A 26,861-nucleotide genomic window follows, 5' to 3' on the forward strand; every position below is an offset into this window, starting at 1 on the left:
GTCTCTCCCTCAGTTTTTTGACTATACTTGCAACTTAACTGTGGCCCCTTCCCCTCTCTTTCAGCAGTGAATGCTGAGCAGACATAATTATTAATATTATCTGCTATTACATTGTCCCCCTCAAGAAAACTTCCACTCTCTGTCTTTAGTCTAATTATTCCACTTTTTGTTTTTCTCCTTTCACTTATATACCTAAAAAAAAGTTTTCCCCCCTTTACCCACTGATTTGGCCATTTTCTCTTCAGCCTGTGCTTTTGCACATCTGATTACCTTCATTGATTACCTTCATTGATGACAAATTGGCAGTTACCGAGTTCGTGCCAGACACTATAGGCCTGTCGGGAGGGTGTGTCACACTTTTGTGGACCTTGGGCAACAAATAAATAGCAGGTACCGATGGTTCCTCATTATAGAGAAACTTCACATTTTTCTCATTAAGAACACTTTTCTGTTTATATTTTTCCAGAAGGATTTTTAGTTTGTTTTGGCTCATTTCTGTGGGATTGTGGGATCTGAACGCAATATCTGGTAAACAGATCTATCCTCTGCGATAGCACTTTTTTTTGTACCAGTCCCTGTCCATTATCACAAATCCCCCCCCCCCTTATCAGCAGGTTAGATCGTAATCTATATGAAAAATTGAAGAGAGTGTGTGTGTGTGTGTGTGCGTGTGTGTGCGTGTGTGCGTGTCTGTTGCACTGCGGACACACCGTGGCACTCAGAGCCACCAAATTCAGCAACAACATACCTCTGGACCCGGTGGTGTGCACCTCGAAGCCGTTTTTGGGAAATTTCACTTAGAAATTTAAAAAACACCAAGTTTTAATTTGCCTTCATTGATAATCTGGGAAAAAGATAGACGATCTGGGAAACCAATGACGAAGGAACACACTTGATTTCATTGCTTTCTTTGAGTATGAATGACACATTCTAACATTATGGTGAAGGCTTTAAACAATTAGGAATAATTGAGGGTAGACATAGACCACACATTACACACACACACAGACAGTACACCACATATAATACACGGTTCTGAAAATATTATAACAATTTAATAATATCAACAATAATAAAACAATATAAAATATATATAAAAAATATATATAAAAAAAACGAACAATTTCCTATGTCTTTATAAATTATGTCTTTGTTTTTTGCCTGTCTCATCTAAAAATTATTATTATAAATGAAAGACGATATATATTATTTTCTGTATACTGCCTTGTCTTTTACCTGATCTGTGGATTCGTGCCAATAGAATCCAGAATCAAATATACTATGCTCCCTGGTCAGATCTCTCGAGATCAGACACTTGGGCGTTGTCATGACAACGCGACACCCCGTCCGGACTCCGCCTCCCTGCCGGGGAGCATCACACGTTATGTGATGTAATGACGTTGTCTTCCCCGACAGGCGTGTGCGGCTAAGGACGTCTATCCGGTTGCCGAGCGCGACGCGAATCACGTACTATCACGTGACCGCGCCTGTTGCCCGGCAACGCATCTGTTGTGCCCGGAACTCCGTGTGTGGATCGCCGCCAATGTTGCCGATACCGGCAATCGGCTCGTGGCGGCGGTACGCCTCGGAGACCACTGTGGCACAGCCAGGGAGCATCTCTCATATTATGTAAGTGCACGCTTTGATTGTACTTCCCTATACTGAAACAGAACTAATCATCGCGGGTCATGTGACCTAACAAAGGGACCTCCCCGATTTTCCTTTTCTTGCCCTAAAAAACTATTTCTTGTGTATAAAATAAATTTATAATTATATGACTGCCTCCATTAAAAATGTGATTACCATATATAGTATTGAAAAACACGGTTCTCATGATAGAAATGTTTTTAGCATCTAATTGTGTACACAGGTGAATCTCCTAGTTGATTAGCTATCAGGTATAAAACCATGTCCTGAATCCAACACAAACATACTTGCTCCTGATGAAGCCGGTGATACCGGGGAAACGCGTTGAGCACCTGTGAATACTGCTGTTTTCTACCATCATCCATTCTGCCAAGTGACCTGTCCACCTCTCCCAAAAGGACCCTCGTTTTTTCCTGGACTACCAACATATGTGGGATAACTGCATGATCCCTAATCGATCCAGACGCATGCAAGAGGATATCAGTGGGAATCTTGAGTCCTTGAAATTATAGGACATTCACTGGACATCGTGTCACAGCATCAGGCCTTTTCAAATCGGGCCAAAATGGGATGGTAATATACAGCTCAAACTCTTTATTTCACAATTGAACTCTAAGCTCACCAGCTAAAACTACCTGATTATCCCCGTGATAGCTAGCTCCAATATATTACACTACTAGAGTGATTCACCCTTTTTTTTATATATTTTTTACATATATTTTATATTGTTTTATTATTGTTGATATTATTAAATTGTTATAATATTTTGAGAACCGTGTATTGTAATTTTCTTAAAACAGCCAGCGCTGGCACAATCTTTCTTCTTTTTGCTCAAATAATTCTGGGCCTGACAACCCAAGTGCCGGCAGCTGTTGATAGCGCACCACACACCATCCTATTTCTTCAGTACACCACATACGCGCACATAGCACACAACACACACATATATAGGTAGCACACTTACACATTGGACAGATACACACATAACACACCACATGCAGTACAACACAAACCCATATACACTACAACACGCACCCAACAACAGTACAACAAACACTCAGAACACACACTTAAACATTGTGCAGATACAGAAACACACAGAACTCACACACTTAAACATTGCCAGGATACACACAGCACACTACACACACACATATATACGTAGCGCACCTCACAAACTTACACATTCGACAGATACACACAACACAAAACACACATAACACACCACTCACAGTACAACACACACCCACATTCACTACAACACCCCCCCAAAAGAGTACAACACACAGAACACACACACTTAAACATTGCACAAATACACACACATTTATACATAGCACACCTTACACATTGCGCAGATACACACAACACACACATAACATACTTCTAACAGCACAACACACACCCACATTCACCACACACACCCAAAAAACAGTACAAGACACACACAAAACACACACTTAAACATTCAACAGATACACAAAGACACAACACACAAATACACATATTGTATATACATAGCACACCTCACACACTTACGCATTGGTCAAATACATACAACACAACACACACAACCACATACACTACAACACACACACAAAAACAGTACAACACACACAAACACACAGAACACCTAAAAAAGAATTTGCCATTTATTTAACAGTCTGTACCGGCAAATAAAAACTGTACCTAATGTACTGTTTTTTCTTTTTTTCCATTATCCGTCTCTCCAGTCCTCCAGCCTGTCACTGCGCTCCCCGGCCGGTTGCACTGAGAAATCTTTGTCCTGGCCAATGCACCCCTTGATCAATACAAAGTGGGTACACTGCACTCACCCTGTTAGTCAGTTGGATGTTAGGCACTGCTCTGCCTTAAGGGTTTCCCAGACGCTTTTGGAAGAGAAGTTGAAGAATAAGACTGAGATGAAGATTTGTCACGTTATAGTGTACAATTTACTCAATAAATCATGAAATAAATGTGTACATAGAAGTACAATCAAGAAATGAAAGTAGGAGTAAAAAATAAATTCTGATAATTGTTTGGATTGGGGTGGGTTGCGAAACAAATCTATAGGTGGAAGGGGGGTATGGATATTGTGGGCATAATTGGTGTTTGGTACACCTACAGGGGGTCCCCAGTTGATGAGAAATTTTCGTAGATTTCAAGATGTTTGAAATGGTTTTAATGGCGCACTATTGTATTTGCATAATCATATGCTCTTATTGATTTTAGTTCACTGCTAGCGCAAATAGTGACACAGAGATTTTATGTAATTCATAACATTTTATCGATGAAGTATTCACGCACTGTTTTTATGCATATTTACATTTATTTTCAGCAATGTGTATGTCCCGCCCTCCTCCCCCGCTGCTACCCGGCTGTTTGGATAGCAGTGACGTCATCTGATAGAGCCTGCAGACCCGACGGCCGGCGTGGACAGCGCGGGAGCTGGAAAGGTATTTAAACTTTGAATGTATCACAGTTTTTTGTCTTCTGCACCTTGATAAAAGAGCCGCACTGGCTCAGAAACGTTGGTGACCGTAACCAGAGTCCTGGTCTTATTTATTTGCTGAGTGCTGCCGCCCCCCCATCCCGTTATCTACACAGCTGGCGTTCTGCTGGCTGTCACGGAGGGCACCAGGGATTAGCTGAATATAGCTACATAAGCCATAAGACTATATATATATATATATATATATATATATATATATATATATATATATATAGCCTCAATCAGTGACACAGGATAGATGTGTTCTGGATAGATCTCAGTGACACAGGATATATGTGTTCTAGATATATCCCTACCTCAGTGACAATGATTAGATGTGTTCTAGATACAGTATATCCCCCTTCAGTGACATAGAAATGATATGTTGTAGCTAAATCCCCACCTTAGTGACAAAGAATAGATGTGTTCTAGATATACCCCCTTCAGTGACAAAGAATAGATGTGTTCTAGATATATCCCTATCTCAGTGATGCAGAATAGATGTGTTCTAGATATACCCCCTTCAGTGACAAAGAATAGATGTGTTCTAGATATATGCAGGGGCTGGCTGGCAACTTTTAGCCTAGGGGGCAAGTCCAGACCACTGGCCCACACCCTCCCAACTTCCTGGAAGACGTAACGCTTGTGCGCGCCGGAGGCGCGCTGAAAAATTAGACGTGTGGCCTATCATAAGGGGGCGTGGCCTATTCCATGATTGTATTGTGTACCTGCAGATTGCACATTGTGATGCTAATTACACATTATGCCGCACACCTTGATGCCCATTACACTCTATACTGTGATGGCAATTACCCAATGATCCCCACACCGTAATGCCCATTACGCCCCATACCATGATGCCCATTGCACCGCACAATGTGATGTCCACAGTGCCAGATTTGCCCCCACAGTGCTAGATATTCCGCCACAGTGCCAAATACACATATGCCCCCACAGTGCCAGAGACACATATGCCCCCACAGTGCCAGATATTCCCCCACAGTGCCAGAGACACATATGCCCCCACAGTGCCAGATATGCCCCCACAGTGCCAGAGACACATATGCCCCCACAGTGCCAGATATGCCCCCACAGTGCCAGATACACATATGCCCCCACAGTGCCAGAAATGCCCCCACAGTGCCAGAGACACATATGCCCCCACAGTGCCAGATATGCCCCCACAGTGCCAGAGACACATATGCCCCCACAGTGCCAGATATGCCCCCACAGTGCCAGATATGCCCCCACAGTGCCAGATACACATATGCCCCCACAGTGCCAGATATTCTCCCACAGTGCTAGAGACACATATGCCCCCACAGTGCCAGATATGCCCCCACAGTGCCAGATACACATATGCCCCCACAGTGCCAGAAATGCCCCCACAGTGCCAGAGACACATATGCCCCCACAGTGCCAGATATGCCCCCACAGTGCCAGAGACACATATGCCCCCACAGTGCCAGATATGCCCCCACAGTGCCAGATATGCCCCCACAGTGCCAGATACACATATGCCCCCACAGTGCCAGATATTCTCCCACAGTGCCAGAGACACATATGCCCCCACAGTGCCAGATATTCCCCCACAGTGCCAAATACACACATGCCCCCACAGTGCCAGAAACACATATGCCCCAGTGCCAGAATTTGACAGCAGCAACTCACCATTGTTGCTGTCTCATCTCATCTGCTGCTGCTGGGGGAGGGGGGGCGGGGGAGAGCGCAGTACATGCCCCTCCTGCATACACCCCAGTCTGGTGCATCCTGCAGCCCCAGTCTGGTGCAGGCCGCGCACCTCCTCCAGCTCTCCTGCGCTGGCCGCGGCTTCCAGAACACGGCCGCGGCTACAGGATAATGGCCACCGGCCTCCTGCACTGAGGACATGTCCGGCGGCCATTATCCTGTGGCCGCGGCCGTGTTCTGGAAGCCGCGGCCAGCGCAGGAGAGCTGGAGGAGGTGCGCGGCCCGCAGCAAGTGGCTGGGTAAGCGGCCCGGGGGGCACATGGCACCCTGCCCCCCCGCCCAGCCCGCCCCTGGATATATGCCTACCTTATTGACACAGAATAGAGGTGTTTTAGATCTAGTCCCTCCAATGAGACAATAGATGTATATCAGTGGTGCAAGTAGAGATTTTTTTCTTAGTGGGAAAAAAAATTGCCCGTGGTTATGTCTCATGTGGCCACACACATTATGCCTTAACCCTAATGCCCCTTACACATAATGCTACACACCGTAATGCCCCTTACACATTATGCCACACACCATAATGCTCATTACATATTATACCACACACCATAATGCCTACTAGATATTATGCCACACACTGTTATGCCATTACACATTCTGCAACACACCTAATGCCCATTACACATTATACCACACACCGCAATGCCCATTAACTATTATGCCACACACAAGAATGTCCATTAAACATTATGCCACACACCGTAATGCCCATTACACATTATACCACACACCCTAATGCCCATTAAAAATTAGTCATCGCATTAAGGCTTCTAATTTCTCGCTGCTAGGGGTTTCATGGCAAAGGATGCAGCTTTCTGCATCTTCTCCTTGTACAACAAGTGTTCCCGGCACTTCCGGGTAACGCTATACAAGCAGTGGCATAATTGTACATTTTGCACACACCCCCTCATGGCATTTTAGTGCCGCTTACACACATAATGCCCCCTGAAGTACTGCTTACACGCATAATGCCCCCTGCAGTGCCGATTATACATAATGCCCACTGTAGTGCTGCTTCATAATTCCCCCTGCTGTGCCAATTGTACATAATGCTCACTGTAGTTCCATTTCATAAAACCCTCTGTAGTGCCACTACATAATGTCCCCTGTAGTGCTGCTGCTTAATGCCCCCTGTCGTGCCACTTCATAATGCCTCCAGTAGTGCCGCTGAATAATGCCCCCTTTAGTGCTGCTGCTTGATGTCCCCTTTGGTGTCGACTCTCCCCTGTGGTCAGGGCCTCCTCCTCCTCTGCGAGTATGAGAGCGGAGCGCTGCGCCACAGGCTTCCCTCACCCCTCTGGTGGCTCTTGGCCATTTCAAATATGGCAGCTACTCGTGAGCCAATCAGAGCTCACGGCCCAGCAGCCAATCACCGTGGCTACTGATACACAAGCTCTGATTGGCTCATGAGCTGCCGGGGGGGGGGGGGGGGGCTGTGGCGCTGCTCTCCTCCTCCTCTCATCGGCAGCAGGCGCCAGAGGGGTGGGGGAAGTATTAAATGTGGCAGCGCGCAGCAGGGGATGCGGGGGGGGGGGGTAAGGCATACCGGCAACATATTTTTTAAACGTACGCCATACCGCGCCATACCCTCTTACTTGCACCACTTGATGTGTTCTAGGTATATCTTCACCTCAGTGACACAGAATAGATGTATTCTAGATAAATTCCCCAGTGACGCAGAATAGATATGTTCTGGTTATATCCTCACCTCAGTGACGCAGAACAGATGGGTGACATTTAATAGAATGAGAGATTCAGAAAGTGAGAGATTTGGTAAGAAATCTCCAGGTTTTTTTAAAGCGGCAATCATTTACACTGCAACATCAAACTGGTTTTGCAGTGTAAATGATTGACACTTTAAAAAAATGGAGATTTCTTACCAAATCTCTCACTTTCTGAATCTCTCATCCTATTAAATTTCCCCCGATGTGTTCTAGATGAATCCCCCTCAGTGACGCAGAATAGATGTGTTCTAGATATATCCTCACTTCAGCGACACAGAATACATATGTTCTTGATGGGATGCGGTCATTTGGTCTACTGCATTATGGTCGACAGTCATTAGGTCGAATCCATTAGGTCGACATGCTAAAAGGTCGACATGACTCTAGGTCGACATGGTAAAAGGTCGACATGATTCTACTTCGAAAGGTCATTAGTTCGACAGGTCATTAGTTCGACAAGGTCATTAGTTCGACATTGTCTATGTCGACATTCACAAGGTCGACATGGAGTTTTTCACTGTTTTTTGAGCCAACATGTGCCGACAGGCGGTATTTCATGCCCTACCATCCACTAGGGCGTGGTGGGAGAATAAAATAGTGTGCCGAGCGTAGCGAGGCACCGTGCCCGACGCATTGCGAGCGCAGCGAGCGATGCGAGGGGATGCAGTGCACTTTAAACTGTGTCCATGTCGACTGTGTTGACATTCAGGTAAAAAAACAGTGAAAAACCCCATGTCGACCTTGTGAATGTCGACATAGACAATGTCGAACTAATGACCTTGTCGAACTAATGACCTGTCGAACTAATGACCTTTCGACCTAGAATCATGTCGACCTTTTTCCCATGTCGACCTAGAGTCATGTCGACCTTTTAGCATGTCGACCTAATGGGTTCGACCTAATGACTTTCGACCATAATGCAATAGACCAAATGATCCCAACCCGTTCTTGATATATACCCAACTTATTGACGCAGAATGTATGTGTTCTAGTTATATCCTAACCTTGGTTACACATGATAGATGTGTTACCACTTAGTTGTATAGCGCACACATATTCCGCAGCGCTTTATAGAGAATATTTGTCCATGCCCCAGTGGAGCTTACAAGCTATATTTCCTACCACATGCACACACACACACAGTATATTTTTGGATTGTGGGGTTAAACTAGAAAAAACCCACGCAAGCACGGGGAGAATATACAAATTCCACACACTTAGGGCCATGGTTGGATTGGAACCCTTGACCTCAGGAGGGGCCTAGTTGCCAGTAATAATTTAGACCATCTCTTTCTATAGTCTGACTATGAGTTGGAAGATGTGAAGATCTTTCAGAGAGAGGACTGTTCTACACTTGATTTAGCTGAGGAATTCTTCTATGAAGAACAGGAATATATGAATAAGCTAAGAGCCATAATTTCCTCTTTCTATAATATGCAGTGTTTCTACATGATATGGTCAAATCTCTGGCATAAGTATATTTAAGACCACTGCTCCATAATCATGTAGGATTTGTACAGTAGATGATCCCTCCCTTGTTCTAATGGGGATCTTACATGTGTTCCCTTTTAGGGTATGGCTGTACCAGACACTTCCAAGACAGGAGACGACTTAATGACAAAGTGCTGTATTAAGTCCCAGGTGACATTAGATATTTTCAGACTTATACCAGATAGTGAAGCCAGTCTAACTACATCTCATCATGACATTGATGCAAAGCCAGAAGACGCAGCCCAAGATGTTCCATCACAGAGAAAGACTGAGATACAGTAGGGTGGATGAATGTGATCATTTACATAGACTTACGCTATTGGTGAGTAAGCATTTTACAGTGCAGTATGATGTACTGGAAAATAAAGGATCTGGAGATCAGCATGGAATCCCATGGAATGGTCTGTTGGAGCTGGAGCCAATCCAGTCCCCATTGCGTCCCTAAAGGTGTTCTTATCACTTCCTGTATCCTCCTCTGTCTCACATGTACAATGCTATGGTGTGCTTACCACTCTATCTACACATCTATCTCACATGTGCGATTCATAGCTGCCTACCCTCCTGCATTCTGCAGGAGACTCCCTGACATAGCAGCAATCCCCATAAATAGGGATAGAGAGATGCAGGGTGCTAGGCAGGGGATAGAGAGACGCAGGGCAGTAGGAATGGGATAGAGAGATGCAGGGTGCTAAGAGGGGATAGAGAGATGCAGGGCAGTAGTGAAGGAATAGAAAGACACAGGGCGCTAGGGAGGGGATAGAGAGACGCAGGGCAGTAGGGAAGGGATAGAGACACAGGACAGTAGGGAATGGATAGAAAGACTCAGGGCGGTAGGGAGGGGATAGAGAGATGCAGGGCTATAGGGAGGGGATAGAGAGACTCAGGATGGTAGGGGGGAGGGGTAAAGAGACACAGGGCAGTAGGGTGTGGATAGAGAGACGCAGGGCAGTAGGGAAGGGATAGAAAGATGCAGGATGCTAGGGAGGGGATAGAGAGACGCAGGGTGCTAGGGAGGGGATAGAGAGACACAGGGCAGTAGGGAATGGATAGGGAGATGCAGGGCTGTAGGGAGGGGTTAGAGAGACGCAGGGTGGTAGGGAAGGGAAAGAGAGACGGACAGCAGTAGGGAAGGGATAGAGAGACACAGGGTTCTAGGTAGGGGATAGAGAGACGCAGGGCGCTAGGGAGGGGATAGAGAGACGCATGGTGCTAGGGAGGGGATAGAGAGATGCAGGGCGCTAGGGAGAGGATAGAGAGATGCAGGGCAGTAGGGAGGGGATAGAAAGACACAGGGCGCTAGGGAGGGGATAGAGAGACGCAGGGCGGTAGGGAGGGGATAGAGAGACACAGGGCAGTAGGGAAGGGATAGAGAGATGCAGGACTGAAAGCAGAGCATGCTGGGATGTGAAGTTTCACAACAGCTGTAGGGCCATCGTTTGGACATGCATGGGATAGAGAGACGCAGTAGGGAGGGCATAGAGAGAGACAGGGTGCTAGGGAGGGGATAGAGAAATGCAGAATGCAGCACTAGTACTGCACTAGTACATTGGTCCCTCCCCATATCATCATTACTTTGTTCATGGTGGTGGGACATCACTGCCCGGGTGGTCTGTGATGTCCCACCACAATGAACAAAGTAATGATGATATGGGGAGGGACCAATGTCGATGGTTGGAGGGAAGTGCAGTACTAGGGCTGTGCAATGGGTTGCTGGTCCAGGACCAGATCAAATTATTCATGCTCTATGACTCTATGTAATAGGCAAAACCAGTGCTGGTGGTATCAAAAAACATGTGGACAACCAGAAGCGCTACCCTGTCCGACCACATACGTAACCTAAGGATGACATGTAAAAACAATGTACTTCATTTAATCATCTTTACCGAATTTCTCAGTAAAAAAAAAGCTGGCCTAGCGGTGCTGCCAAATGAAGCCACTACTATTTTATTTATATATACTATATTATTTTTTCAGTTGTACTTCCACCTGTAGGATACTTATGATATGGAAATAAATTGGTAATGTACATTTGTATGTAATACAGGGGCTGTGACTTTTATGTAGAACAATGTCTCTGGGGAATAGTTATTTTGGTCTCGGCAACTTATTTTCTATATGACATTAGTTTTATTATTTCATTGAAAAATTCTTATTTTATTCAAAAATATAAAATGACAAGATATATAGTTACAGTAATGTAGATTCAAATAACAAGATATGAAAAGATCACATATAAAACAAATGAAACCTTTATTCTATAACGTTTTAGTGAAAAACAATTTAAACTTCATTAACCATATAAATAAGGAAAAACTCAGCAAGGCACTGGAAGAGTGATGTCACAATAGCTTGTGATGTCACAATAGCTTGTGATGTCACAATAGCTTGTGATGTCACAATAGCTTGTGATGTCACAATAGCTTGTGCTGTCACAATGGAGCTTGGACTGAAATGAAAAGCTGCATACTGCACAGACACTATTATTGTTGCAGAGTCACATTATCTACTATATATTTGGCTACATCTGTCACTCAAAGTGGGTGTCTGTGTCTATAACGCTCTGTTCCTGGACTTTCCTCTTAATGTGTGATTGCCTTCATCTGTGCTGAACACCTTTCTGAGAAATTAACCTGTTTAAAACAGGTGATGGCAATCATACATTAAGGGGAAGTCTAGAAACAGAGCATTGTGTCCCTCCTGGAGAGGGTCATGTTGGGAGGTATGTGACAGAGAACCAGCCCAGTGAGCCCACAGATCCGCTCCCCCGCGACCCCCCCTACGCATAGCATAGATTAGCATAGTCTTAGCTAAGAGTATCTATGCTTTGAACCCCGCCCTCCCGCGATTCGCGGCACCCAACCCCGCGACCCCCCCTCCCGCAATTCGCGGCACCCCCCGTGATTCGCGGCAGCTCCAGAATTAAATTACACATGGAAAACACTGACATGGCTATGGTCGACAATGAAAAAGGTTGACATGAGTTTTTGAAGTTTTTTTTTTCATTTTTTGAATGTTTTCATATTCATTCTCATGTGTTGACATGGACACCAATGAAGTGCCACACTTATGTCAACATTTACATGTGTTGACCTTTCTGTGTTGATTTTTTCTTGTGGCGATTCGCGTCACCCCCCCCCGCAACCCCCACTCCCGCGATTCACGGCACACACACACCTCCCCCACGATTCTCGGCACCCCACCCCGTGACTCCCCCTCCCGTGATTCACCGCACACCCCCGCGACCCCCCCTCCCATGATTTGCCGCAACCCCCGCCCCGTAACCCCCCCTCCCGCGATTCGCGGCACCCACCCCCGCGACCCCCCCTCCCGCAATTCGCGTCACACCCCCCCCCACCCCCCCGCAACCCCCACTCCCGCGATTCACGGCACACACACACCCCCCCGCGATTCTCGGCACCCCACCCCGTGACCCCCCCTCCCGTGATTCACGGCACACCCCCCGCGACCCCCCCTACCATGATTCGCCGCAATCCCCGCCCCCGTAACCCCCCTCCCGCGATTTGCGGCAACCCACCCCGCGACCCCCCTCCCGCGATTCTCTGCAATCCCTCCCCTCCCGCGATTCGCAGCATCCACCCCCCCACAACCCCCCCTCCTGTAATTCGCGGCACCCCCCGCGACCCCCCCTCCTGCAATTCGCGGCACCCTCCTCGACCCCCCCTCCCGCGATTCGCGGACACCTAAGTTGCAATACAGGGCATCTTTTATACAATTCTAACCATATTTCTCATATACAAACGTTCACAAATTAAGGGGGCGCAGCCCCTTACGACGGTGTGAAGAGCGCCCGTAGGGCGCGATGAATCACCTAGTATAGAAATAAACGGGTAATCTACATTCGTATGTAACACAGGGGTTGTGACTTTTCTGTAGGACAATGTCTCTGGGGAATAGTTCTTTTGGTTACAGCAACTTATTTTCTATATGACATTAGTTTTATTGTTTCATTGAAAAAATCTTATTTTATTCACAAAGATAAAATGACAATATATATCGTTACAGTAATGTAGATTCATATAACAAGATATGAAAAGATCACATAAAAACAAATGAAACCATTATTCTATAACTTTTTAGTGTGAAACTATTTAAACTTCATTAACCATATAAATAGGCAAAAACTCAGCAAGGCAATGTAAGAGGGATGTCAGAAAATTCAGGTGCACACTAAGCACAGAAACCAATAACATTAACATGGTGGAGGGGGAAGGGGGGACATTGAGGTTCTTGGCACAAAAATGTGAGCCCACCTACCACGTCAAGGTGACCTCATCAGGTGGGTGGAGGGGGAGGGGAGTGGGAAGGGGGAATTTTTTTTTTTTGGGGGGGGGGGAGGGGGGAGACTGTACTATGCTATTCTAGGCTGTGCTTAGCTAAGCTATACTAAGACCATAGTCTTAGTATTGCATAGATAAGCAAAGCATAGATACTCTTAGCTAAGACTATGTTAAGACTATGCTAATCTATGCTGTGCTTAGCTATGCTATACTAAGAACATGGTCTTGGCATAGCATAACTAAGCATAGCATAGATTAGCATAGTCTTAGCTAAGAGTATCTATGCTTTGCTTATCTATGCTATACTAAGACCATAGTCTTAGTATAGCATAGCTAAGCATAGCATAGAATAGCATAGTATAGTGTCGTCAGGTGGGTTGGGGGGGGGGGGAGGGGAGAGGGTTTTTTTTATTATTATTTTTTTTCCTTTTTTGTGTTTTTTTTTTTTTTTTTTTTTTTGCAGGAGGGGGAGACTGTGCTGTGCTTAGCTAAGCTATACTAAGACCATGGTCTTAGCATAGCATAACTAAGCACAGCATAGCATAGAATAGCATAGATACTCTTAGCTAAGATTATGTTAAGACTATGCTATTCTATGCTGTGCTTAGCTAAGCTATACTAAGACCATAGTCTTAGCATAGCATAGCTAAGCACAGCATAGATTGTGTTCAGGGGCAGAGGCACTTTAAGGATAGGAATTGGTCAGAGAGTTTATGGTCTCTGATTGCGCTTTAAGTGCTTTCTTTAGTTGTTTTTTTAATTTACGATTTTTCTTTTTCAATGTATGGTTTTTGTCTTGTAAAGTATTATTTACATTTGACAGGTATTCTATCTGTCGGTCACATTTCGCACTGTCATGGGCAATGTGTTTTTTGGCCCAACTGCCATTGATAAATTCATATGTCTCTTTGCCCACTGAGACGGTTGGCAGCTCTTCCTGTATATTCGGGGGATTTTCTCTGCGAAACTTTCGCAGGCGCCTGAAGCTTTGAAAGTCTTCATATAAACCCCGAAACCAGTTTAGAGCCATAGTTGGTAACGACTGCGAAATTAATTTCTGCTGCGACTTCTCTGGACTGTGACTTGTCTTGTACAGAGGCTGCTGCAGAATGAGGACAGCAGTCTGGGCACCCTTATTTATAACCTCTAGAATTCCGAAACATTGTAGAATGTTCCGGAACGAACATTCTATAACAGAGGTTATAAATAAGGGTGCCCAGACTGCTGTCCTCATTCTGCAGCAGCCTCTGTACAAGACAAGTCACAGTCCAGAGAAGTCGCAGCAGAAATTAATTTTGCAGTCGTTACCAACTATGGCTCTAAACTGGTTCCGGGGTTTATATGAAGACTTTCAAAGCTTTAGGCGCTGTGATGTTATGTTATGCTGTGCTTAGCTATGTTATGCTAAGACCATGGTCTTAGTATAGCTTAGCTAAGCACAGCACAGTCTCCCCCTCCTGCAAAAAAAAAAATATATATATACTCTCCCCTCCCCCTTCCCACCCCCCCCCCCCCACCTGATGAGGTCACCTTGACGTGGTAGGTGGGCTCACATTATTGTGCTAAGAACCTCAATGTCCCCCATGTTAATGGTCTCTGTACTTAATGTGCATTTGCATTTTCTTTCTTTTCTGGCTGAGCTCTGCTTTTAAATCCTCAGTGCCATTTTTATGACATCATATGACATTGTGACATCAGTATGATATTATAGGTAATGTATCCTCATACAGGGTTTGTCCTGGGGTTTGGAAACTAACTGATTTCCGCTGTTATATATATAATATCCTGTCACTCATCCCCAGCATCTCAGACACCACCTGACAGGACAGCGCTCGTCTGCTGGAACCTCCATTGATAGTAAACAAGCTCAAGGTCATTATTTTTAGGGTAGCCAAGCTCCAAGTCTGCAGGCTAATCCAAGTGAGGCAAGATACTTACCTCCTGCGGGTATCTATACCCTAGAAGGCTGGGTATATATGAGAAAACATCAGGTTTTAAGAGACGTATCTGGAGAACGATAATGATAGCAGTGGTTATGATGTCTGTGTCCTGGGTTTGTGAGAGAAGTAACAGCAAAGCATTGGTATACAGTAGGCAGTTACCATTGTGACATCACAAATACTCAGAAAGAGTCAGTGTGTGACAAACTGCCAGTACAAAGTAGCTGACAGCAGCTGGGAGTGCTCTTTGTAGGGAGGCAGGGTGAGTGTGACATCACAATGCATTCAGGTGTCAGGTACCGATGGCTGTATGGCCTGTGCTTAGGAGATGGAAGAACACTTTAAAATATAAAAAAAAAAAACAAAAAAAAAAACTGCGCACAGGGTGAAGCCCATGGTTCTTAGGTGGGAACAGTTTGGGAACCACTAGCTTAGGGGGTAAGTCAGACTTCAGACTTGATCTCGGTTGTACAATTTTGCAATCCGTTCAATTATGGAATGACTGTGCATGCCTATGGCTCGTAGCACGTATGCGCAATGCCAAATAGTGGTCAAAATAGTACATAGATCTAATCACAATCCCCTTGCAATTTACATAACAGGATGCCGGAGTTTGTGGGTAATAACCGGCTGTTTTCTGGGTGTGTCAGGAAAAATGCAGCCAGACGGTGTATGGGAGTGCACTGTCTGTGACGTCAGCGTCGGCTGATTGGCCTGATTACAGTATGTTGCTGAGTAATGGAAGGGACAGACCTGCTCACATTTGCACAGACCGGGAAAATCATTCCACGGTGAGTGAAGACAGTAGTGAATAGCGTTCCATTCACAATTCTCTCTCAGACTTGCACATGGCAGGATTTCACTGTCCGGGTGGTGGCTATCTACTCACAGTCATCTGCGAATTTGCAGGTGAGTGATCAAGTCTGAATTAGGCCCTTAGTACATCTGGATCATAGGATGGAATTCCAGTGTGGTCGATAGGTGCGAATTGCTGTTGCCATGGACTTCATGTACGTAGTTCAGACACATTGGCAGATTAAGGTCCTCATGGGCCTGGAGCTGAATTATATGAAGGGCCTATTGGGTACTGCGGGGCAGAGTTGTGATGATTGTGTTTGTGTGCTGGGGAAGTCTGCTAATACGGGTGTGCGAGTAGTGCATGTGAGTGTGTGTAACCACAGCAGCTAGGTCATAATCTGTGGAGTACCACCTCACTGCACTGTGGTGCTGCTTCCTTCAGTAGTTTACAGGCAGCTTGACGGAGGAGCCCACATCACAGCGTATACGGTGCAGGTAGGGCTAGTGAAGCCTTCCACTGTGCCATTATTAGCAGTGGTGTAGCTAGGTTCCACTGTGCCCGGAGCAAGGGCATGTTTTGCGCCCCCCCCCCCCCATTTGTTTTAGGTGGGACCCTTGCATGGCGAAAAGGGGGGCATGTACTAACATTATACCACACACCGTAATGCCCATTGCACATTTTAGCAAACTTTGTAATGCCCATTACACATAAAGCCACATGCCGTAGTTACATACTATATAACATACCGTAATGCCCATTACACATTTGTCACATAAGTGCCACTTACCTACATGCTCATTGCTTGCTAGGAACTTCATGCTCTATTCCAGGGGCTTCATGCTCGTTGCCAAGGGGGACTCTCCTTGCTCGTTGCTAAGAGGACTGACCTTGCTCGTTGCCAAGCCCGCTCGCCCGCCCAGCTCTCCAGCTCCCCGCTGTGCCCGTCTGAGCCAGAGCTCAAGTCTCCCGCTGGACCGCTAATCAATAGGTGCTCGCAGTCCAGCAGCCAATGCTGCATCTGATTGGCTGCTGGACCGCAAGCGCCTATTGGGAAGCGGTCCAGCGAGTAACTTTAATTGAAAATAGCGTCGGACAGTGGACTCTGACCACTGTTGCATGTACAAAAAATGTCTTAGTGGTACTGTGCCGCGCGCCTGTGAAAAAATGGGCATGTCATGGGCGTGGCTATATGACATTAGTAGGAGCGGTTACATGACAAAGGGTCAGGCTGCTCCCCATGTATAAAAAAAGGACACCACAGGCTGCCCCCCTATATAATAATAATAATAATAATAATAATAATAATAATAATAATAACATGACCCCACAGGCTGCTCCCCCTCTAGAATAAAAATACACCACAGGCTGCTCCCCCTCTATAATAAAAGGACACCACAGGCTGCTCGGGTGCCGGACGTGGTCCTGACAGTCGGAATCCCGACTGTCAAAACACCGACAGCCGGGTTCCCAACGACCGTCGGCTATTTTCCCTCATGGGGTCCACGACCCCCATAGAGGGAGAATAGAATAGGTGGCGAGCGTAGCGAGCCACCGTGCCCGCAGCGTGGCGAGCGCAGTGAGCCCAAAAGGGGCTTAGTTGTGCTCACCATGCTGTCTGGGTCTGGCCAGTCGGGATCCCGACGTCGGGCTAATGACTGTCGGGATCCCGACTGTCGGACCCCTGTACCACACCCGGCTGCTCCCCCTGTATAATAATAATAATAATAATAATAATAACAGGACTCCACAGATTGTAACACAGAGAATCCCATACTGGGGATGTACTGTCATCTATTGTGAATGGTGTGTGCGCTGCAGTTGTGCAGCATGATGAGGGGGTAGAGTGACGGGTAGAGAGAGGGTGTAAAGTGACAGGTCCCGACATGTGCTGACAGCTGGGTCCCTGCTCCTGCCACCGCAATTAAGTTTCTCTTTGCAAATGCCGGCAGCCGCTGGGTCCCTGTAATTACAGCCGCAGCAGCTGGTCTCCTAACATGTGTTGGGCTGCCGGCAACCCCATGCTGCAGCATGAGTGTGTGTCCTGACTCCTGCGCCAGAGCGGGCAGCAGCAGGAGCACAGCGGTACCCAGAGCGGGCGGCAGCGGGGGCACAGTGGTACACAGAGCAGGCGGGTTCACAGCGGTACACAGAGTGGGCGGCAGCGGAGGCACAGGTGCCTTTTGCGGTGCACGACTCCGGCGCCCTATCAACTCTCTGCGCAAGGAGCTCGTGCTCTGCCCTCGCTACGCCCCTGGACCCACGTATTACCCTATGATATATTTCCTTGTTTTGTCGGGAGGAGAGGAGAGTCAGGTACTTGCGGACGACTAGGATGACTTTTTTCTCTTTATTCTCTTTAATTGGTCAATATTTTTGCTTGTTACATCATTATAGTAATTTATGTGATAGGCTGTAATGATCATCAAAGCAATTACTTCACACGCAAAAGCCTTTATTGTCAATGTTTATATACACGCACTCTGAATCTATTATTTATTTGATGTGAATGTATAACACTTTGCTTCATTAAAAATAAAAAAAAAATAAAAAAACACAGCAAACAACTCTGCCTTCTTAAGACATGGTATCCCAAATCCACAAGGAGAGTCCAAGGGTGTATGCGATGTCTGACCTTCCCATCACTGTACAGGAAGAGGTGGCTCCTTCAACCATTTGCAGCACGCCCTCTGCATTTGCTGAAAGGATCACCCACAGTCCAGTTCCTGATTTTGAAGTTGTCAATGTTGTACACCAGGAGGAGGAATTTGATGTATCTGGCGCTGAGGAGGAAGTTGACGAGGATGCTGCTGATGGTGATGTGGTTGCTTAAATGAGGCACCGGGCGAGACAGTTGTTGTTTGTGGGATGCAAAAGGCCATCACCATGCCTGGGCAGAAGACCAATAAATCCACCTCTTTGGTCTGGAATTATTTTTATCCAGATCCGGACAACAATTTTCTCGCCATATATAGCTTATGTAAAGCTGCAATAACCAGGGGTAAGGCCATTGGCCACCTAGGGACATCCTCGCTTATGCATCACCTGAAGTTAGTTAATAAGTCACTGTTTAGTTCAGAAACTGTGGCGGCAGCAGTCCAGGGACACCTAAATCCCTTGCTCCTGTAGTCCTGCAGGGCTATGTCACCGGCATGACTGACTCCTCTTCCATCCGGGATTCCTCCAGAGGATCCTGCAGAGGTACGCCTACTACTGCTGCCACTGCTGCTGTTGCTGCTGGGAGTCGGTCATCGTCCCAGAGGGGAAGTCGTAACACTGCTACATCTTTCACAAAGCAATTGACCGTCCAACAGTCGTTTGCCATGAGGACAAAGTACAACAGCAGTCATCTGATGGCAAAGTGGATAAATGCGGCCTTGACAGCTATGTTGGTGTTAGATGTGCGTCCGGTGTCCGCCATCAGTGGAGTGAGATTTAGACGGTTGATGGAGGTATTGTGTCTACTTCATTAGGCAGGCGATACTGAGAATGTACAGAGACATCCGAAAAAGTGTCCTTGGTGCCCTGAAAAATGTGGTTGTACCCACTGTCCACTTAACCACGGACATGTGGACAAGTGGTTCAGGGCAAACTAAGGACTATATGGTTGTGACAGCCCACTGGGTAGATGCATCGCCTTCCACAGCAACAGCAGGACAGCTCCTTCCAAGGCAGGCTACGCTTTGTATCACCGATTTCAGTAAGAGGCACAACGCTGACAACCTCTTAGAGCAGGCATGCCCAAAGTCAGGCCCGGGGGCCAATTGCGGCCCGTGCTGTCATTTCAAGTGGCCTACAGCTGGAAGCTGGCAGAGCATCAGATGTGGGAAGCACAGGACACTAAAGGTGGGGCCCCGGCGAGCGCGCCTTTACCCAGCTGTCTGCTGCAGTGAGGAGGTGCTGGCCGCCACAGTCAGGTGTGTTTGGCGTCCTGCCCCTGCTGCAATCGTATATCACCCTACTCCACAATCACAGTGACAGCAGTGTTTGGGGAGGGGGGCAGCAAGGGTGAAGCTTGCTCCCGTAACATGCAGAGCGGAGGAGGGCAGCAGCGGGAGCCCAAGCATCTCCTGTCCTTGCAGTGCCTGCTTTGCCTCTCCTTCCTCTGGCTCACACAAGGAGCTGGGAAACATACAGAGAAGGGAGGGGGCAGAGTGGGGGACATGCAGTGAAGGAGGGTCAGGCTGGGGGACATACAGTGAATGGAGGCAGTTATGGCCATTCAGAGAAGGGGTAGCAGGGGCAGGCTGGGGGACATAGAGTGAATGGGGGCAGAGTGGGGAACCATTCTGATGTGATTAATGATTCAAAGAATGTCAGGCTGAATAGTCGGCCCCCACATTTTCACTTCACCAAATCTGGCCCTCGTCGCAAAAAGTTTGGACACCCCTGTCTTAGAGAAACTCAGGGAAATTATCTCGCAGTGGATACCACTTCGACTCTTCTGGGGATTTGTGGTGTCGGACAACGGCAGTAACATTGTGCGGGCATTACATATGGGCAATTAACAACACGTGCCATGTTTTGCCCACAAAAATTTTGTTTGCAGTATTTCCTAAAAACTGACAGAAGCGTGCAGGAGATGCTTGCGGTGGCCCGCAAAATTGCTGGACACTTTTGCCATTCTGCCACTGCCTGTCGAAGGCTGGAGCGGCAGCAAAAACGCCTCAACCTGCCCTGCAATAAGAGCCGGCCCTAGCCCAAATGACTCCCTAGGCAAGATTTTGGCTGGTGCCTCCTAGCACCGCCACTAGTTCCGCCTCTGACCCTTCTCCCCTTTCCCAGCCCTCATCATAGCAGTGATCATTTTGGTGCTCCTACCCGCAATATTTTAAATAGAAACAGTGCCCACATTCGGTGTGCAGCCCAAACAGGGGTGTGTTCTTTCTGGGAAGGGGCATTGCCACACAATTGTACCCCCAATTCAAATTATGTCACACAGTAGTGCAACTTTATTCACATTATATCATGCGATGGTGTCCCTTATTCACGTTACATCACACAGTATTACCACTTTACCTTATGTACATTACTCCTCACATTATTCACATTATACCCTTAGAAAAAAATCCTGAGAAAATATTGTATTTTAAGCACCTCCATGGCCACACTGCAACCCAGCACAAAGCAGTGTGTGCTGGGCAGATGAGAAGAGCTGCAGCTGCTGTCACTTAAGGGGAGGGGCCCTTCCATCAGACTTTGGCCTGGGTAATTTGTACCCCCTACCCCTTTCTCTCGGCACCCCCCTGATAATACCACACAGTAATGCCCCTTACACATAACACACATTATTAATGTCCTTATAACCATATGCCCCTTACACATTATGCCAACCTTTATTAATGCCCTTCATACACATAAAGACACACATAATGCCCCTTACATATATGTTGCACATTTTTAATGCCATTATACACATGACACACATAATGCCTGTTACACATATGTCGCACATTATTAATGCATTTATACATGACACACATAATGCCCCTTACACATATGCCGAACACTATTGCACAACCAACCCACCCGCAGACAGCACTCGCACAGCCGCTAACACTGTGACCGCTGCCTCTGCTTGGATACAGATGTTTCCTCATACATCTTGCCTCAATAGGCCATGCAGCTCCTGGCCAGTTCTGCTAACGTTGGGTGCCTTTTTTGCTGAAAATTTGTCTTACTTGCATTGTTATGCGACCAGAACACACAAGGAGCTTCCGATGATTAAAATGATATGTGGCATGAATATATTCTGTGTGCGACTGTGGCTGTACCAGCATATGGAATGCTATGTTACAGTAATTTCCATTAATACACTATTTCATATGCAGATACAGCCTCACTCACACACAGAATATAAGCATGCTGCATATCATTTTAATCAGCAGAAGCTACTGATGCCCCTAGGCATTCCAAATACCCTAGGCACTTGCCTAGTTTGCCTATGCCTAAGGCCGGCTCTGCCTGCAATCGCCTCAAAGAAGAGGTGGTGACGCGCTGGAACTCCACCCTCTATATGCTGCAGAGGATGGAGGAGCAGCAAAAGGCCATTCAAGCCTACACGGTCACCCACGACATAGGCAGAGGAGCAGGGCTGCACCTGACTCAAGCGCAGTGGAGGCTGATTTCTGTGTTGTACAAGGTTCTCCACGTATTTGAACTTGCCACACAAGTCAGCTCTGACACTGCCAGCTTTAATCAGGTGATTCCTCTGATCAGTCTGTTGCAGAAGCAGCTGGAGAAAGTGAAGGAGGAGCTAAAGCATTGCGATTCCGCAAGGCATGTAGCTCTTGTGGATGAAGCCCTACATACGCTTTGCCAGGATACGAGGGTGGTCAGTCAGAGGAATACATTCTGGCCACCGTACTCAATCCTCGGTTTAAAGCGTATGTTGTGTCTCTGTTTCCGGCAAACACAAGTCTACAAAGGTGCAAAGACCTGCTGGTCAGGAGATTGTCATCAGAAGCGGACCATGACACGGCAATAGCTCCTCCCTCATTTCACCACACCTGTGGTTGCGAGGAAACAGCTGAAATTTCTAACACAACCTGCTGGCGGGGATGCAGGGCAGGCAGGATCGAGTTTGGACATCTGGTCTGGACTAAAGGGACCTGCCAACGATTCTGACATGTCTACTGTTGCTGCATTGGATGCTGTCACCATTGAATAAATGGTGGAGGATTACTTTGGTGACAGTATCCAAGTAGACATGTCAGACAGTCCATACCTCTACTGGCAGGAAAAAAAGGCAGTTTGGAGGCCCCTGTACAAACTGGCTCTATTTTACCTGAGTTGCCCCCCCCCCCTCCAGTGTGTACTCCGAAAGAGTTTTTAGTGCAGTGGGGAACCTGGTTAGTGATCGGTGTAGAAGGTTGCTTCCGCAAAATGTGGAGAAGGTGATGTTCATCAAAATTAATTATCAATTCTTGAACGAAAACCAACAATTGCCTCCAGAGACTACAGAGGTACCTGTGATTGTGGAGTCCAGCGGGATGGAAATAATAATCTGCGAGGATGAGGAAGTACACAATAAAGGGGGTGAGGAATCGGAGGATGAGGATGACATCTTGCCTCTTAAGAGCCAGTTTGTACAGGGAGAGGTGACTTGCTTCTTTTTTTGTGGGGGCCCAAACAAACCAATCATTTCAGCCACAGTTATGTGGCAGACCCAGAGCCGGTGCTAGGGGGTTCGGCGCCCTCCTGCAAACTATAAATTTGCGCCCACCCAAACTTTACAAAGGAAGGGTGTGGCCTATACACATGCCCACACCAGTTGCCGACATTAGTAGTGCTGCCTCTACACGTGCCTACACCAGTTGCCGACATTAGTAGTGCTGCCTCTACACGTGCCCACACCAGTTGTCGACATTAGTAGTGCTGCCTATACACGTGCCCACACCAGTTGCCGACATTAGTAGTGCTGCCTACACACGTGCCCACACCAGTTGCCGATATTAGTAGTGCTGCCTACACACGTGCTCACACCAGTTGCCGACAGTAGTACCGCTGCCTACACACGTGCCCACACCAGTTGCCGACATTAGTAGCGCTGCATATAGACGTGCCCACACCAGTTGCCGACATTAGTAGAGCTGCCTATACACGTGCCCACACCAGTTGCCGACATTAGTAGAGCTGCCTATACACGTGCCCACACCAGTTGCCGACATTAGTAATGCTGCCTATACACGTGCCCACATGAGTTGCCGACGTTAGTAGCACTGCCTATACAGGTGCCCACATCAGCTGCCGACATTAGTAGCGTTGCCTATATGCGTGCCCACACCAGTTGCCGACATTAGCAGCGCTGCCTATATACGTGCCCACACCAGTTGCCGACATTAGTAGCGCTGCTTACACATGTGCCCACACCAGTTGCCGACATTAATAGCGCTGCCTATTTACGTGCCCACACCGGTTGCCGACATTAGTAGCGCTGCCTACACATGTGCCCACACCAGTTGCCAACATTAGTAGTGCTGCCTACACATGTGCCCACACCAGTTGCTGACATTAGTACACTCACACTTTACAATGGTGACAGCTCATCCTCTCCTGTTTCCTGGTGTGTTCAGTCAGTCTTGCTCCCTTGTAGCTCCGCCCCTTCTGGTCCGTGTAGCCACGCCCCCTCCGCCAGTGTAGCTCCGCCCCTTTTGGCCCCTGCTGATAATGAGCCAGGAGGGATCTCTGTGCCTACGGCGCTGCTGCCTGTGATGAAGTGTGACAGGCGCAGCAGCAGCAGCCGGCAGGCACGGAGGACAGCAGAGGATGTACAGCAGGGAGGGCGCCTCTCCTGCCCGGCGCCTACCTGCTTTGCATCCTCTGCTGAGTGGGTAGCGCCGGCCCTGGGCAGACCCTGTCACTGAAGGAGCAAAAAAAAAATTCTGCGATTTTAGTGATTTTTATGTTTTTTTGGCAAAAAAAATACAGGTCGAAAACACGAAAATGGTGGTGTTTTGGAACAGATCCAAATCCAAAACACTGCCCGAGATACAGACCCAAAATGCGTTTCATGAAACACGAAAAGTGGCCGGTTAGTAACATCGTTAGTAAATGCTTTCTATATACTGGGCATAGATAAGGGCATATGTACTAAGCATTGGGGAGAGACAAGGCTGGGGCCACATAGTGGTTGAGCGGGTCTTGTTCAGCGGAAGGAGAGTACACCGCATTCCCCTGTTTACAGTCCTCAGTTCTGAGTATTTATGTCCTTTTCCTATCATTACTCTGTACAGCACAGTGGAATACAGCGTTGCTGCATCAATAATGATCAATACATTCCACAGATGTCACCAATCTCATTTCAGCTGGCAGAACAGTGGGACCTGGACTTGCTCCTTCAGCGACTGACAGAGGAGGGAATAGTGACAGAAGGTGGCTTAGACCCGGGTGAGCTCAGCACACCTCACATACATGTAATACCCCTTTCACACTTGCAAAAATATCCCGGGTTTTTGCACATGAACGCACATCAACCCGGGGTTTAGCTCAGTATGAAAGGGTCTTGAAAGAATATCCCGGCATGAACATCCCAGGATTTCTACCCACGTCCTGACCTGGGTAGATACCAGAATCGGAAGCTTTCTGGAGCTTTCTTGGGCTCACAAATACTGATGTCATCTTTCAGAGCCCTGGAGTCCATTTCTAATGACATGCATATGTATTTGCAGGGATTTCCCGGGATCAGTGTGAATGGGGCTGTCCCGGGTCGATCCCAGGTCTGAGTGCAGTGTGAAAGGGTACATTCCCTGGTAGAGTCCCGGGAAGCATCCGGGAACACATTCCCAGGTATGACCCGGCTCTGCGAGTGTGAAAGGGGTATCACTGTACTTCAGTGTTTATTTGCATCTGTTAAACTTTCAATGAAGAACTTGCCAGCATCTATGGCCATTCCTCATCGGATTGGTCTCCCATTCAGTCTGCCATTTTGGAAAGTCATCCAGATTGAACTCCCCTTGTAGAAACTGATCTACACCCGGTTCAACTGTTCTTGACTTGGAGATATTTCTATACAGGAGTCTCCATGAAAAGGTTTCTTGCTGTTACTTGTGTGTCTACAATCCACCTGCTCCTTTGGAAGCCCAGTGTCTGGCATTGTCACAGGGGTATGTCCTCTCTCCTGCCAGCAGAGTACTGTTAATGAACAACACGCTTTATGTATGCCATGACTGGAGGGAGAGAAAGTTTCCTTGACTGCAAATAAGTAATAGTTTCCATTTCTGTGTCACTTGTGGAGGTTATCCTGTAATGTAAACTCTCTTCTTGTCCCCACAGTAGTAATAGAGCCACTGCCTGTGCTGCCTGTGGAGAACAGCCCCAGGAAGCGGCAGGATCGGGTCATGGAGCAGCTGATGGAATTAAGCATCAGACAGTCACAGACCTTGTCTCCTGCTCAGGGTCTGTCAGAAGCGTGCAGTGAGAGTACTAGCAGGTACCCGGGGGAGGGTATGAATCAGGGTTGCCAACTTTATTATTCTCCTTTCCGGGAGAATCCCGGAGAGGAGAGTTTCAGCAGCCGCTCAGGGGGCGGGGCTTAAGAGTGACATAAAAAATGACGCAATTGTGTCGTTTTAGCTCCGCCCCCTCCTCTGAGACCCGAGGATTGTGGCATTTTAATGCCGCGATCCAGGGGACAGCGGGGGTCCCCCCTGAATCCGGGAGGGTTGCCCACCCTTCCGGGGGGCCGGGAGGGGGACCCGATTTTCGGGAGACTCCCAGAAATTCCGGGAGGGTCGGCAACCCTGGTATGAATGCCAGGGATTGGCCCCCAGACTCCACACTGTGTAAAATGCTAAGGATTACATCACAAAACCTGTCAATAATGTTGCTATAAAATAAAATATTTACTTTTAATTGGAAATTAAAGCCGATTTTAGGGGAAAAAGAAGCACATAGTAATGTATTAACTAAGTCGACACTCTCTAGGTCGACATGCATGAAGGGTCAAAAGGTCAACATGGGGTTTTCACTTTTCTTTTTGAGCTAATATGTGCCGGCACGATATTTCATGCCCTACCATCCACCAGGGCGTGGTGGGAGAATAAAATAGTCTGCCGAGCGCAGCGAGCCATGCGAGGGAAGGCGGTGCACTTTTTTAGTGTCCATGTTGACGGTGTTGACATTTGGGACAAAAAAAGTGAAACCCCAGGTCGCTCTTTTGACTGTGGACCTTCCCCATGTCGACAATAATGTTTGTGTCCCACCTAATGACTCGGTCAAACT

The 26,861-nt window shown here is 47.2% G+C and overlaps 1 protein-coding gene across 4 annotated transcripts in view; it reads left to right on the forward strand.

Annotated features, from left to right (window-relative positions):
* Positions 1-26,861, forward strand: part of LOC146020071 (dynein axonemal assembly factor 8-like) — a 309,887-nt gene that overhangs the window by 158,017 nt on the left and 125,009 nt on the right. Inside the window, exons 1-3 of one of the 4 annotated variants that reach the window (XM_083152872.1) lie at positions 9,192-9,427; positions 24,947-25,028; positions 25,914-26,070. The exons of 2 other annotated variants lie outside the window; for them this stretch is intronic. In XM_083152872.1, the coding sequence (XP_083008998.1) occupies positions 9,317-9,427; positions 24,947-25,028; positions 25,914-26,070 (350 nt within the window). In that variant the 5' untranslated portion in view covers positions 9,192-9,316. Of the gene's footprint in view, positions 1-9,191; positions 9,428-24,843; positions 25,029-25,913; positions 26,071-26,861 lie in introns of those variants that run through there. One more of the 4 variants, XM_083152873.1, reaches the window with a different exon arrangement.

Source organism: Crinia signifera, chromosome 7, assembly GCF_055691185.1.
Source record: "Crinia signifera chromosome 7, ASM5569118v1, whole genome shotgun sequence".
Taxonomy (NCBI): Eukaryota; Metazoa; Chordata; class Amphibia; order Anura; family Myobatrachidae; genus Crinia; species Crinia signifera.